We start from the raw sequence: 15,808 nt of genomic DNA, 5'->3' as shown, positions 1-15,808 counted from the left end.
AAATTTTTCTGTTTGTTTGTTTTAGGCATGGAGGGGTGGTTTGGAAAGGCAAGTTTTCCCATAGTGCAGTGATATAAAAACTTACTGGGCCAGCAGCCTGAGTAAATGTTATTAACTGTATTACCCTTGCCCCGGCAGGTTTAGGCTTACAGGTGTTTCCTGTCCATTTCGAGGACCACAGCTGTGAAATAATTTATATTTTGCCTCTTTAAAAAAAAAATCAGGTGGGGACATTCCTAACATACCTGCAGAAGAAAATGCATCCATGCCAACTCCCAGTTCAACCCTGGTGTGTCCTGTGAGAAGCCACAGAGCCCTCCCACCCCTGAGGACAAGGTCGAAGAGTGACCCCATGCTCCATCATTCTGAGGAGAGAGGTGATGTCATTCCCCAAGCTCTTCGCAAGGCTCTGTACTTATTTGTCTAAAGGAGCCAGGTGAAGGCAGGTGGCTCTGGCCAGCTCGAGACCCTGCAGTTGACGTGGTTATTTGAAAGAGCTTATGAGGCCTTGGGAAAGTAAAATATTCTACATGCATGCTAGAAATATACATCTATCATGTCTTTTGAGGATGGTAGGGTTTTATTTTATTTTTTTTAAAGTCATTGTCATAAAAAATATTTGGTTGTACATGATACTGTGCTAGGTGCTATATGAAGAAAATTATGCACACCTAGTTCTGATTTCTAGATGCTGCAATCCTATGGGAATATGTATTCTCTTAAAAAAAAGTCAAAAGGATTTTTGTATATTCCCTCTTCTATAATTTGTCATAGTTTTACTATGTATGAGTAGATTGAATTATTGAAATCCGACCTTGTTTTTAGAACTTTGATAGAATGAAATACATATGCCCACCCACTTCACCTCTCTCTCTGTGTTGAGTTTGTGTATTGACGTTACCTGAATAACTAAACATTTAAAAAAATTAAAGTAACGACAGAGGATTTTTTTTCTGAATATATGAATACCTGAACATCTCCAAATATCTCTTCATTGTAGAAAATTATAAAAAATAAAGAAACTAACGGAAGAAAATTAAAACCTCCTGTAACTCCACCAGCACTGGCTTCTGTGAAGTAGCCTAGCAGGGCTGACCTCTGTTCTTCTAAAACTCTATGCAAATAAAACTCTGATAATCCTCCACCCTGCTCTCTCTAGGGTCCTGCCTTGCGCCCTTGCAGTCTCTGTTCTGCCCCTCTGACAGTGTGTTATTTGCCACAGCTCTGGATTGACCATGTGCGAGCCAGAGAGAACACTCCTCTTGTCTCTGCAGCGGCTTCTGAGTGGAAAGTCCTGCCACCTGGTACTGAGTCTCTGAAAGCCAGTGGCTGGGCAGCCTGGCTTCTGATTCCCAAGACCTGCCTTCACTGTGGGTCTCCTACACCCTACATGGCAAGTTGAGGACTACAGCCTCAATGGAAACTTAGCTGTTTGCACCTCTTAGGGAAATCTCTCTGGAACCCTTTCTCATTCTGCAGACCTGCAGAGATGAGGACAGCAGCTGCTGGAGCCCTCCATTGTGGAAGGCACAAGCTTGCCTTCGAGTGGAAGAGTGGAAACCCTGCCTCTGTCCTCACACGAGTGTCTTTGGCGAGTGCTTCTGAAAGACTCTTGTTCTCTGTGACATGTACATGGCTGCCTGAGGGGACAGTCTCGAATCCTGGTTTAGAGCTCCCCGTGCCTACCTTTCTCCAGAAGAAAAGGAGTGCTCCCCTTCTTCACCTGCTCTCACCTCCTGCTTCTTGTCTTCTTTGAATTTCTAAAGTTCTGCTTATCAGGCCTTCATAGACTGATGATACCAGTGTTGTGTACACTGAAGGCTGCTGGCTGGCTTCTGGACACATAATGACCAGATCTGAGTTTTGCTTGACCCACTTCACAGTGCAGAAGCCTTCTGCTGGTCTTTACACCCTTGCTGATGTAGGTAGCCGTGGAGACTAGAGCCTGTGATGGATTTCTCAGGCCCTCTGTTGACTTCCAAATGATGTGTACTTTTTCTGCACCTAAATTTCTCTTTCTGTAATAGCTATAGATCTACCTCATATCCATGGTGTGAGCATCAACAATGCAAGTCAGTACAATGTCCTTGAGGACATTTGGGACAAAGGTATAGTCAAAGTGACCAGAGCATTACTTTCATCCGACAAATCTTGTCTTCCTTCAGCCCCTTCCTCTCTTAAGTGACTGCTTCATCCTCACTCCTTGGAACGTCCTTTCATTGGTCAGCCAAATTTTTCCTGCTTGGCCCATCCATCCCCATCTATTTGTCATACTCCATGAAACTTACTTCATTGTGGTTTGCATTCTGGATTCTCCTCTCTACCATCTGGCTTTACCTTGGGGGTGGTGTTGTACATGACACCATTACATGTTTTGGACCATATCCAATTGGAACTGGACTTCAGGGAATAACCTGGTATCATAGTTGTTTTCCCCCCTTCTGCAAGATGAAAAGCAGGGTGTGCATGGCTATCAGCATTTGTCAGATGCTTCCATGTTGAGTTTTGTGGTCTGTGCTTTCAGGTACAGGCATGTATTCAAAAGGGGTTGGCCAATGGGTACATGTTATTTGTTTCTGTCTACAGCTGCCCCAGTGCTCAGCTGTGAAGCTGCGACACAGACTGAAAGGAGACTGGATTTGGCTGCAGTGACTTTGAGGAGAGGCCTGAGATCGAGAGCTTCGCGATGCAGACCACGGTCTTTGATAGATTACAAATCCTACATGGACACCAAGCTGCTGGTGGCGAGGTTCCTGGAGCAGTCCTCCTGTAGCATGACCCCAGACATCCATGAACTTGTAGAAAACATTAAATCTGTTTTGAAGTCTGATGAGGAGCACATGGAGGAAGCCATCACAAGTGCCAGTTTCCTAGAACAGGTAGTTTTATTGTTAATCTCAGACATGAATCAGATAACTCATTTTCATAGCAGCTCAAGTGGCTTCTCTAATTTCCTGTCTGAGGCAGAGTAAGTTCATGGTCACAGTCTTCAGGTAAATGTGGTTGGGAGGTCAGGGGAGGGAGAGAGAGGAAGCCACGGAGCTTTCAAGTGTGGTGACTTTCCTACATCATCCTTGGCTCAAGGGAAGAAAATCCAGTTTTTCTGGGATGTGAAAGCATGTTTGGAAAAAGAAAAGAGTGTGTCTTAGGAATAAGAGCAAAGGCTATGGACAGTGTGGAGTGCATGCAACATTTGGTTTCCTGAATTGAAGGTTTCCTTTGATAGGGCATGTTTTCTCAGCTCTTTGAAAATGATGACATAAGTGAATTTTAATATTGACAAGATTCTAAGAGCTGTTCACATTACCATGAAATGTTTGGCAAGATAAATAAGCCAACAGGTCCTAAAGGAATAAACACCTTTTCTTCCTATAGATTAAAAAGTACAAGGCAATCCCCAAAACTGAAGTCACTTGGGGAAAAGATAGAATTGGGCATGAACATAATCCAGTTGGGTCTCAGGTTTCTCCTCTTTAAAGTAAAGGGTTGGACTAGTTAGTCTCTGTACCTTTATTTCTGAATGAATGGAGTTTCCTTCTGGTAACGGCCTTCCCTCCAACTCTTTTAAAAGCCATTCCCTTTTGGATGTTTGCTTCATTGCTACAGGTACTGGGGTGGAGGCTGCAGACAGCACCCCACAATGGCAATTGGATGTTATGTGGTTCTGTGTCTTTGTGCATTAAATGCCCCCAGAATGCTTCTTCAACTGAAATGGGCTAATTTCTCAGGGTAATTACCAACTTCAGGATCATAGGTAAATTTTCAACTCAGATTGAGTAAATACCCTTCTCACTTTTCCCTCTGTTCCCTCTTTCTACGTGCTGGCCTCTTCTTACAGAAGCCAGAAGCCAAACTCTCTCCCAGTCCCTCAGGGGATCCAGTGGGAAGGAATGATCTGATTACTTGCATGAAGAAGTACATGAACCACAGACCCTAAAAAGTCTGATCAGTTGATGGTTCTGGATCCGGCTCCAGTTACTAACCTGTGTAGGGGAAACATTTTACATCCTGGTGTCCCTTAGTTACTCCAGATATCATTCTCTGTCACCTTCCCTCTGTCCAATAAACAGGAGCCACTTCTGGAAGGCTGCCAAGCTCTGATGAAGTAAGAGCTGGAGCATTCACCAGGCAGTGGGCCTGGACCTTCTGCAAAGTTTTGCTCCCTGGGAAAAAAGAACAAGCACTTGTACAGTTCACTGGATGCTATCATTACAAATGTTTGCTAGATCTTTGTGCTCCAGACAGGTTAAAAGTTCAGGTGCTGAGATTGTTGTGATATATTTTGGGCCATCTGCTGGGCCTTCCAGGACTGGACCCTAGAGGTCAGGTTTTGTAATGCCATACCTTTTCCCAGGCAGGAGGTAAGGACTGCAGAAGGAGACCTGTTATTTCTGACTCTAGCTGGCTTCCCACATTGGAGTTTTTAGATCCATTTTGATTTTCACTGATATCAAAACCACTTATCCTAACTTACTATGTAACACAGTCAGCTTCTATGAATGTTGAACTTTCATTCTGAATCAGGAGACAAGACAGACCTTAAATACAAATGTAATTAGTAGACTGTTGATAACGTTTAATTTCCCATCTTTGGGGGAATAACTTTCTAATGATCTTCAAAGCTCAGAAAGTACAAATGAAACAAAATGTCATCCAAATGATTGTGCTGTGATGTTAGGTAATAATAAAGCTCCAAGTTTTTCCCAAGCTGCTAGCAGTATTATAGGTCATATAGACATGGCTGTGCAATTTTTAAAACATTGACTGAACAGTTCTCTTAAATCCCAGTTGGATGAGGAATTGTTCATATTTTTGCCATTTTTACAAAGTAAGTGATATTATTATATATTCAAAATTATGTTTGTGACACATTGCAAAATAGATCTAGCAAAAGAATCATTCTTAAATACTTTTTACAAATTAACTGGTCTGGTTTTTGTGTTGTTTATTAAAGGATTATCATATCCATTTGAAGCATCATTGGATGGTTTAGGTTGACCTTTTTTCTTTTTTTTGAAACAGGGTCTTGCTTTGTCACCCAGGCGAGAATGCAGTGGTGTAGTCATAGCTCACTGTAGCCTTGAAATCCTGGGCTCAGGTGATCCTGGCTTCACCCTCTCAGGTTGCTGGGACTACAGGCACACACCACCACGCCCAGCTAAGTTTTTTTTTTTTTTTTTTTTTTTTAATAAGTAGAGACAAGGTCTTGCAACATTGGCAAGGTTGGTCTAGAACTCCTGGGCTCAAATGATCCTCCTGCCTCAGCCTTCCAAGTAGCTGGGACTATAGACATGAACCACCATGCCCAGCTAATTAAAAACAATTTCAAGGCTACAGTTATTTTTTTTTTTTGTAGAAAGGTAGTCTGACTATGTTACCCAGGCTGGTATCAAAGTCCTGTGTTGAAGTAATTCTGCCTCGGCCTCTCAAAGTGCTGGGATTACAAGTATGAGCCACTGTGCCCGTACTTTGGTTAATATTTTATACATCCATCACCTGGTTCCAATCCCAGATCAGTGGTTCTCACTTGGGTTCTTGTTAAAAATACAGACACCTGAGCCTGAGTCCAGGCTAACTGTCCCCATTGCTATGGGATTTCTGTGGCAATTCAGCTGGGAATCATGTTTCTGACAGTAACTGTCCCTCCCCGACCCAGTTATAATGTTCAGATGCCAGCAAGGATCATTGACTTAGACTTTGGAGAAGTTAGAGAAAAGTGATGAGAAGAATGTTAAAGCAAGAAATTGCAGTGGACAAATCAGTTAAGTGTGGTTTATGGGTCTACAGCTGAAATGGTAGAACATTTGGAGAATTTACATTCAAAGAACCTCCAGAATTTCAAATGAGTTCCACTTTGGGAAAATGCCTTTTTTTTTCTTTTTTAAAGCAATTACACATGAAGATAGGTGGATGGACCTAGGAGGTAAGTCAAAGAGCCACATCTGGTAAGACTTACTTAACTTCTCCCCACCTCCTCTTCTCCCAAAGATAATGGCCCCATTGCAGCCCAGCACATCCAGGACCCACATGCTGCCCTCGCGGAGACAGCCTGGCCTGCTGCACCTCCAGAGCTGCGGTGACTTGAGCACCTTCACACCGGTGGGGAGGCCCCAAGCTGAGAGGAGGCCCCGGCGAGTGGAGGCTGAGCGGCCACACAGCCTCATTGGGGTCATCCGAGAGACTGTCCTGTGAACCCTGGAAAACAGAAGGCCACTCCAAGGGGAAGGATTCCCCTCCTCTCTGCCATTTCCTGGCTAGGAGCTGGGGTCCTCCTCAAAAAAGAAAGCACTGTGGAGGACACATTTTCCTACTTGTTGGCTCCCGTGTCTGCTGACCGAGGGCATTCAGGGGTAAATGCACAGGTCAGCCCAGGCCCATTTGGGTTTGGGCTGCACCGAGTTGGAGGTTATGAAAGCATTGATCCTCTCCTTCCTCTGCTGGGCCTCGTGGCATTCCCAGGGGTCACATGCCCTGGCATGGGCAGAAACTGGGCTAATGAGTCTTTGCCCACTTCACCCCTAGAGTCTCTCTTTGTTGCTAAGTTCTTTTCCTCTTGGAAGGGCAGCTCTGCCGGGCTGCTATTTTTAGCTGCCTGTGGCCTTTCACTGCTCGGTGAATTGGCAGGAAATAGGTGATTAACCCTATGTGTCCACAAGCCTCAAGCTTGTTTCAGGTCACCCTCAAATCTCACTCTCTTTAGGCAAAACAGGAAACTTTTTAAGTGAGAAATTTTAACGCAAGACATTTAAGGAGAGGATTATTGTTGATTCCATTTACTCATGCTTGCAAAATTAGAGACCCCTAAGGCAGAGCTGAGAATAAAAATGTTTACTCTGGGCCACTAGGGTTGATGTGTAATACTTGTTTATACTCAAGTGGCCAAGCCTTGCCTTACAGAGGACTGGGAACTTGGAGCTGTGGTGGTCAGGCTCACCACGCAGGCCACTGAACCAGTTTAATTTATAAAGCATCCAAAGCCCGTGGATAACATGTGTCCTTCATTCAATCAGCAAGAGCTTAGCTCGATGGCTTCATGGAGCTGCCTTCTCATGGGATCATGAACAATAAATCAATAAAGTAATTACAGATTGGGGATGATTGCTGAATAGATAAGTAGGTGGTTAGAGAAACTTCTTTGAGAAAATGACACTTGAGCTGAGTCACGACTTAGAGGGTCAGGGATGAATGTTCCAGGTAGAGAGACAAGAGAGGCGAAGAACATCAGAGGTCACTGGGACCACAGCCCTGAGTCAGGGCAGCAGTGGGCAGAAGCTGCACAGACTGCCTGTTGCTAACAATGAGTTTTCAGGAGAGTGATGGATGTCAGCATATTTTCAGAAGATCACCATGCTGCATGGAGAACAGTTTAGGCCAGCCGTGAGTGGAGGTGAGGAACTGAATGAAGAGGTTACATAGGAGGTAGAATACTGCTTCTTGCTGGGCACTGCCTGTGTACCAGATACTAGGCCAAGACTTTTGCACATGCTCCCATTTTATGCTCATGACAGCGTAGGCAGTGGGAGCTGTTATTGTCCCTATTTTACAGATGTGGAAAATGAGGTTCATTCATTTTTCCATGGTTCCTCTACAGCTATGGGTTTGCCATTTCATGTTTCTGTGAGAAAGGGCTGTTAAGATTTCTAGCTTGCCTCCCCAGACCACAGACTCCCTGGCTCCAAGCCAACAAACCATGCCAGAATGGGAACTGTGGTGGGGACAAGGGCTGGAGAAAAGGCGGGGAAGACTCCCATGTGGAGGTGCTGAGCTGGGGTGGGAAGGGGGCTGTGGAAACAGCCCTAGAAATGGGGCAGAGATGGACGCCTGTCAGGCTGGGGTCTGGGCCCTTGTGTGGGGTGAGCTGTGTTTGGGGGTACAGTGACATCTCAGGATGACATTTTCTATGTTCTTATTCTCCCATTCCCAGAAACTGAATTCCCTTCAGGTACATGATCTTTCCATTTCTCTAGGAGTCTTCTCAGCACCACAGCTGTCCACTGTCCACTGTGGGTTGGCCCACTGCCCGGGTAAGCCCCTGCCTTGTTTGAGGGCCTCACTGCAGCTCTCCGACATTCCATGGACTGCCCATGTGGCCCAGTCTAGTTTTTTCTTTCTTTCACAGCTGCTTGTGTACCCCCAAACTGGTTTCTCCAGGTGAGGCCCCACGACTCTTAGCCAACTACTTTGTCCCTCTCCCATAGCCAGGCAGTACAAGGGACCGGCCTTCCCTTCCCTCACTCAGGCCTGGCTAGACCTCTCTCACCGCCCTGGGCTTCTGTTTTTTCCCCAGCAGCATTCCTTTCTACCTTCCCTTCTGAACCCTGTCGCTCACCTCCACCTGCCACTACAGGCCTCCCTGTGTACCTGAAAGGCTCAAGGAAGACAGGTGGGCACCACAAGTGCAGGCAATGTCTGGCTTCTAGTCTTGGGGGGGACAGTCACAGAGATGGCCTCAGTCATCCCAAGGAATGAGAAATTGGCAGCACCAACCAGAAGAGGAAAGGAGGCATAAAGCCTGAAAGCATCAGTTAGATGGACACCAGGAGCAAGTGGGGTGGGGGCTGTCTTAGCTTCATAGAATTGTCCCTGCAACTTGAGAAATGGCATGTAATTCTAGGACTTGAAGATATCGGCGAAATCTGAAAACCTACTTCTGTCTCCCTTCTCTGACTTTAAGGACTATTGAAGAAAAAAAAAAAAAAAAAAAACCCCAAAAAAAATATATATATATATATATATATATATAATGTAATACAATAGTTTTTATATATTTAGCATGGGAGGGAAATCAGAGGTCATGTGATTTATCTCCTTGCTAGTTCATCTGGATGGTAGTATACTTTTAAATATTTAAGCATTAAGAATGACACACATGCTCATAGGTTAACTGAATATCCATAGGGAGGGCAGCTGTTTTGCCTTTGGTGTTCTTTAGGAATCCACAGTCCAGAGGTGCTGATAAAGCATTTCAAATGTGGGTATCAAAATGACACCAGAGGTTGATTAATTAGCACGAGGGATGTTTGAAATAAGTTTTCACTGGTGAAGTAAATAATCTGCATGATATGTGGCCAGCTAGGAGCACTGCACAGTCATCGTTGCCTCTGTACCAATGAGACATAAGAATCTGGTCCCCACTTTGTGACTGTCACAGGATGGACTGGGATGTGGGCTGCTCCTTCCAGCCCCAACCTTTCAAGCAAGCTATGTGTCTGAGAGTCTGAGGACAGCGAGGACTTTCCCAAGCATATGAACTGTTGTGTGCAGCCTTGCTAATGAGTGTGTCTGGTTGGCAGAATTGCCCAAGACTTGCTTTCATTGGAGCATCTTGATGGCGAGGTTTGGAGGAGTAGTCTATAGCCCCTCATGCCAGAGGCTGCCTGTATTTGTCAAAAGAACCAAACATTTGCTGAACTATCAAATTGGGTAGGTCAGATCATGCTACTTCCTCAATTTGCAGAAGAGGAAACTGAGGCCCAGTGCTAAGAATGGGGCAGGGTAAGAGACCAGCACTTCTGGCTGGAGTTAACTGTTGGTGTCGTCCATTCCATGAATTTGAGCAATGCATAATGACATGTATGCCCCACTGTAGTGGTATATAGAGTAGTTCCACTGCCCTAAAAATCCTCTGTGCTTCTCCTAGTCATGCCTCTCTCCCCTAACTGCTGGCAACTATTGATCCTTTTACTGTCTCCATAGTTTTGCTTTCCCCAGAATGTCATACAGCTGGAATCATGAACTATGTAGCCTTTTCAGACTGACATCTTTCACTTAGTGGTATGCATTCAAATTTCCCCCATCTTTCCATGGTCTGATAATCCATTCAAACCCTTAAAAAATTATTTGATTCAATGGTCAGAAAAGTACTCCATCAAGTTAACATCTCAAAACAGTTACCCTTGTTCTCTGAATTTACTCATGTCAGGGACCAGGGAAACCAAGTCTGCAGCCCACACTGGATTAGTGCTCACCTGGGTTCCCACTCTGGATGGAGTCTCCCAGTTTCATTTGTCCCATGTGATAGGCGCTGGGGACGCTGATGAAGAGGGCTGGGAGGGAACAGGTGGGGACCTCCTCTTCCCTCTGCACCCATGTCCATCTGTGAGGCTACCTGTGAGCTGAGGCCCATCCTCACAGCGAGGCCCGCAGTGCGAAGGTGCAAGGCTTTGGCGAGTCCCCCAGGCTTAGGAAGAATTGGCAGAGGAAGGAGAAAGCTGCAGCCAGGCCTCTACCCAGAGGAATGGAATCCTGGAAGCAGAACAAAGGGGCCCATCTCCACCTTCCCCCAGGCCCTTCAGGATGCAGAGGAGGACGGTGGGGCCAGGAGGGAAGGGCCCGGGACAAGGCCATCTTTGTTTCCTCATTGTTCCTCCCTGAGGCCTCTGCAAAGAGAGCCAAGTCTGGGGCCAAAAGATGCCACTTTTCTTCCATTCCTCTCTCTCTGCAGGAGCCTTCATCCTTTCATTCACTCAACAGGTATTTATGGAGCTCCAGAGTACCAGGCCGTTAGCCAGGGCTGAGGGAAGAAGGCTGAGCAAGAAGAGGAGACACACAAATCGCAAATTACACGTGCAAAGCCACATTCCTCTTGGCTGCAGAACCGTGCCCAGGCCCCAGCAGGGAGGAGGAGCCAAGAGATGGTGACTTTGAGACCAACAGGCACACACCTGGATTCTCAGAGGCTGGCATGAAGGATCTCTCATCCCTGATTATCAAACAGGCTCACACAGAAAAGTTATTCATGACTCTTGTTAAAGATAGTTAGTAATGGGCTGGGTTCAATGGCTCACACCTGTAATTCCAGCACTTTGGGAGGCCAAGGCTGGTGGATTACCTGAAGTCAGGAGTTCAAGACCATCCTGGCTGACGTGGTGAAATGCTGTCTCTACTAAAAATACAAAAATTAGCCGGTTGTGGTGGTGGGTGTCTGTAATCCCAGCTACTTGGGAGGCTGAGGCAGGAGAATTGCTTGAACCTGGGAGGTGGAGGTTGCAGTGAGCCAAGGCTGTGCCATTCCACTTCAGCCTAGGTGACAGAATGAGACTCTGTCTAAAAAAAAAAAAAAAAGATGGTAAGGAAGACTTTATTCAAGCAGGAGCCACCGCAGTGGGGTTCTGCAATAGGATTCAACCCCAAACACAGCAGGACAAATGGAGATTTATATGGCCAAGGAGCAAGGCTGGGGTCAGTAGATAGAAAAGTAATAGGAGGAAGCAGGGCTAGGGCAATTCTTGATAGATCAGCTCATCAGGATTCTTGCTGAAGGCAGGCCAGGCTGTTAAGCTATTAGGGTAGGGAATGAAGAATGTGATCAGATACAAGGATAGGAGATTTTTGCTAAACTGCACAGAATTCTTGCTAAAACTGAACTAAGAGTCCAAAGTCAGAAAGAGGACTCAGGCAGGGTGCAATGGTCACGCCTATAATCCCAACAGTTTGAAGGCTGAGGTAGAATAATCACTAGAGTCCAGGAGTTCAAGAGCAGACTGGGCAACATAGTGAGACCCTGTCTCTACAAAAAATGTAAAAATTAGTCAAGCATGTTGGTGCATGTCTGTAGTCTCAGCTACTTGGGAGGCTGAGGTTGGAGGATCACTTGAGCCCAGGAGATTGAGGCTGCACTGAGCCATGATTGCACCACTGCACTCCAACCTGGGTGACAGAGTGAGACACTGTCTCAAAAAAAAAAAAAAAAAAAAAAAATCAAAAAAGAAAAAAAAAGTGGACTCAGAGGAGCCTTACTCAAGTTTGATCAAGGGGCGGGTTTGTCAGACTCTTAAGGAGCACCTCTGTTTCTGAGTGGGAACTCTCATCACACTGTGTCCCTTGCCTCAGGCTTGTCACTGTCTCAAGAAAAATGTGCCTTTCATTCCAACAGCTGGCAGGATCTATGTGTTTTGCCCTAACAAAGAAACTAGAGCCAAAATTCAGGATGAATCATCATTCTTCTCTGGCAAAGTAGCTGTAGGTCCCAGGTCTATGGAGGCTTTCCCAGAATCTTTTAGATACTGTTCATGAATTCTGATCCCAAAGGAACATTTCATAGTGGGGGCAGGGTCTCATATTAGGCAGAAAATAATTCCAAGCAAGGAGAGTTGCTGGGATTATTCTGCTCTGGTCGTGAGCTATTTCTCCCGCCACCACATATCCACTTGGTGGAGGCAAGCAGTAATCATACACCAAAATATGAGAGGTGTCAGGCATGGAGGCCTCTCTCCTTATTTTGTAGATGAGGAGACTAACATCCAGAGTGGTAAACAGATTTGCTTGGGCTCATACATGCGCCAAGTGTCAGCATGCCACAACTTTAGCCTGTGTCTCCTGCCTTCCATCATAGCAGACTGCTTGCTCTTCTCTAGACTGCTGTGGCAGGGAACTATGGGGAGGCGAAAGAAAGACACCAGTGGAACTCACAGGGAGCTGGAATGGTAACACCAGTGAATCACTTACAAACAGTGAGAAGGAGGCCAGGCACAGCGGCTTGCACCTGTAATCCTAGCACTTTGGGAGGCTGAGGTGAGAGGATTGCTTGAGCCCAAGAGTTTGAGAACAGCTTGAGCAACATAGTGAGACCCTGTCTCCACAAAAAAAAAAAAAAAAAAAAAAAAGCCAGGCATGGTGGTGCACACCTGTGGTCTCAGCTACTTGGGAGGCTGACGTGGGAGGATCACTTGAGCCCAGGAGGTTGAGGCTGTAATGATCTGTGATGGTGCCACTGCACTCCAGCCTGGGTGAGAGAGTGAGACCCTGTCTCCAAAAAAAAAAAAAAAAGGTATTAATGACCAGCATTTATTGTGAGCCCATCCAGAGCTGTCTTATTAACTTAGTTCAAGTAATCTTCACAGAAGTCTTCACAATTCTATGCCAGTTCTTATGACTCTACTTGATTTCTCTTGTTTAATTACATTGGCTGACATCTCTAGTACAATGTTGAAGCGTAGTGAAAACAGAACATCCTTGTCATGTGCCTGATCTTAGAGGAAATGTCTTTGATGTTTCTCCATTAAATAAGATACTAGCTTTAGGACAAAAATAAATACATAAATAATATATAAAGATAGCATACCACAGTTCCTATGTTCTTGAGGTTTTTTGTTTCGTTGTAGTTGATTTTTGTTTGTTTCATGAAGGGGTATTGGCTTTTTTTTTTTTTTTTTTTTTCTTGTGACAGAGTGCTGTCACCCAGGCTGGAGTGCAGTGGTCAATCTCAGCTCACTGCAGCCTCTGCCTCCTGGGTTCAAGCGATTCTCCTGCCTCAGCCTCCTGAGTAGCTGGGACTACAGGCATGCACCACCATGCCCAGCCAATTTTTTGTATTTTTAGTAGAGAAGGGTTTCATCATGTTGGCCAGGATGGTCTCCATCTCCTCACCTCATGAACTGCCTGCCTCAGCCTCCCAAAACTGTTGGGATTACAGGCGTGAGCCACTGCACCCAGCCTGGGTATTGGATTTTGTCAAAGGCTCTCTCGGCATCTCTGGAAATAATCATATGAATTTTTTTCCCTTAGGTTTATTAATGTGGACTATGTTATTAATGGATTTTGAGTAGTAAACCAACCTTGAATTATTGAATAAATCCCATTAATTCATGGTGTATTATTTTCTTAATGTGATGTTGGATTCTGTTTGCTAATATTTTATTTCAAAAATTTTTAATGCTATTTATTAATGATATTGGACTGTATATTTCTGTAAACTCTTTATCTGGTTTGGGTATCAGTGTTTTATTAGCTTCATAAAATGTATTGGGAAGTTTTCCTTCTTTATCAGTGTGCTGAAATATTTTAGAGAATACCGGGATAGCTGGTCTTTGGAGATATGGTAGAATTTCCTGTCAAAGCCATTGGTGCTTTACTGCAGGATAATTCCTTAATATATTTTTCTATTTCTTTTATTAAAATTCGTCCATTTAAACTTTCCAACTCTAGTGAGGGTCAATTTTGGTAGTTTTTAATCTCCCCAGGAAAACATCTATCTACTTCACCCAGTTTTTCAAACTTATTTGCATAGAAGTTTATCATCTCTTATAATTAATAAAAATTTTTCTGTTCCAATGGTTATTTCCCCCTGGTCATTTTAAATTTTGTATCTTTATGGTTTCCTCTCATTTTTCTTGTTAGCTATTTTTCTTTTTTTAAAAAAACTATATTTTATTTATTTATTATATCCACTGTCTGTTCATTTTCTCATTAATTTTTGCTTTTAGGTTTTTTTTTTTTTTTTTTGATAGGATCTCACTTTGTCATCCAGGCAGAAGCTCAGTGGTGAGATCATGGCTCACTGCAGCCTCGACCTCTCCAGGCTAAAGTGATCCTGCTACCTCAGCCTCCCATGTAGCAGGACTACAGGCACACCACTGCCAGCTAATATTGTATTTTTTGTAGAGATGGGGTTTCATCATGTTGCCCAGGTTGGTCTGGAACTCATGAGCTCAAATAATCCTCCTGCCTCGGCCTCCCAAAGTGCTAGGATTACAGACATTAGCCACAGTGCCTGGCCGCCTTTAGCTTTATTATTTTTATGCTTTCTTTTGCTTTTCTTTATTGTTCATTTCTTGGTGCTTTGAGCTGGAAATTTAATTCATTTCATGTTATTTTCTTATTTTCATTGATAAAGTGTTTAGCATAATAGATTTTCTTATCACTGCTTGAATTGCATACCATAGAATCTGATATATTTTCATTGTGATTAGGGACCCCCTTGGAAATAAAGAATACAAAATTAGGAATACAAAATTAGGTACAGGGCATTGAAAAGGGCTAATTATGGGATAATCCATGATACTTTAATTTCAGTAACTTCACAATAAATCCACTGCTGTTCAAGAATAAGGCTTGGGAGTTTACACCTGAGTTTTGGGTAAGTGGTTGGCGTTTTTGAGATGGGCAGCAGTAAGAAAATACCCTGAGGGCATGAGTAACAAGAAAAAGGAACTGGAAAGAGAGTGAACTATCATGTGTATCTTGTGCCAGGCACTTGGCAGAATTAATCTCAATATAATCTTACCATGTGTGTGATTGTTGTACTATCACCAGCTGCAAATGATTAAAAGGAGTTTCTGAATGTTAAGTAATGCCTCTCAGATCACATAGTTGGTTAAGTGAGCCTACATCCAGCCCAGTCCAACCCTGAAGCCCATGTTTTTTTCACTACACTCACCATATTGCTGGTGCCAAAAAGGACTGGCTTCAGTGCTCCTCCCATCTTCTTCTAGAAGCTGTGAGCTGAGGAACTTCTTACAGAAAGTCACCTGGAAAGATGAGTACTGGCAATGTGGAATTACTTATTGCAGGGCATTAGACAAAACGTGATGACCATAGTAGTCATTTATTGCTGTGTAATGAATTATCCCCAAATGACAAACATTTATTATATCACAGGCTCTGAGGGTCAGAAATCCACGAGCAGCTTAGCTGGGTGCTTCTGGCTCAGGGTTTCTCATGGGGTTGACATCTAATGGTTGGCTAGAACTACACTCACCTTAAGACTCAACTGGGGCTGGAGGATCTTCTTCCAAGCTCACTTATGCAGTTGTGGATGGGCGTCAGTTTCTCACTGGTTACTAAGAATTCACCATGTAGACTTCTCACCATGTAGGTCTCACTGTGTAGGCTTCTCCATAAGGCTGCTCACAACATGGCAGCTTGCTTCCCAGAGTAAGACAGAGAGAGAGAGAGAGAGAGAGAGAGAGAGAGAGAGAGAGAGAAAGAGAAAAAGAGAGAGTCAGTCACAAACCAGAAAGTCCACCCAAGATGGAAGCCACATTCATTTTATAACATATCTTAGAATTGATATACAATCATTTATGTT

The 15,808-nt window shown here is 44.2% G+C and overlaps 1 protein-coding gene across 1 annotated transcript in view; it reads left to right on the top strand.

The window, feature by feature from the left end:
• The window catches only part of FAM189A2 (family with sequence similarity 189 member A2), a 60,409-nt gene extending 53,563 nt beyond the window's left edge, over nt 1-6,846 (top strand). Inside the window, exons 9-11 of the mRNA XM_032290945.1 lie at nt 225-377; nt 2,587-2,879; nt 5,989-6,846. Of these exons, the coding sequence (XP_032146836.1) occupies nt 225-377; nt 2,587-2,879; nt 5,989-6,192 (650 nt within the window). The 3' untranslated portion in view covers nt 6,193-6,846. The remainder of the gene's footprint in view (nt 1-224; nt 378-2,586; nt 2,880-5,988) is intronic.
• Nucleotides 6,847-15,808: the final 8,962 nt, after the last annotated feature.

The sequence above is a fragment of the Sapajus apella genome, unplaced genomic scaffold (genome assembly GCF_009761245.1).
Source record: "Sapajus apella isolate SASKATOON/1434 unplaced genomic scaffold, GSC_monkey_1.0 scaffold24, whole genome shotgun sequence".
Classification (NCBI taxonomy): Eukaryota; Metazoa; Chordata; class Mammalia; order Primates; family Cebidae; genus Sapajus; species Sapajus apella.
This window is presented reverse-complemented; position numbering and strand designations above follow the sequence as displayed.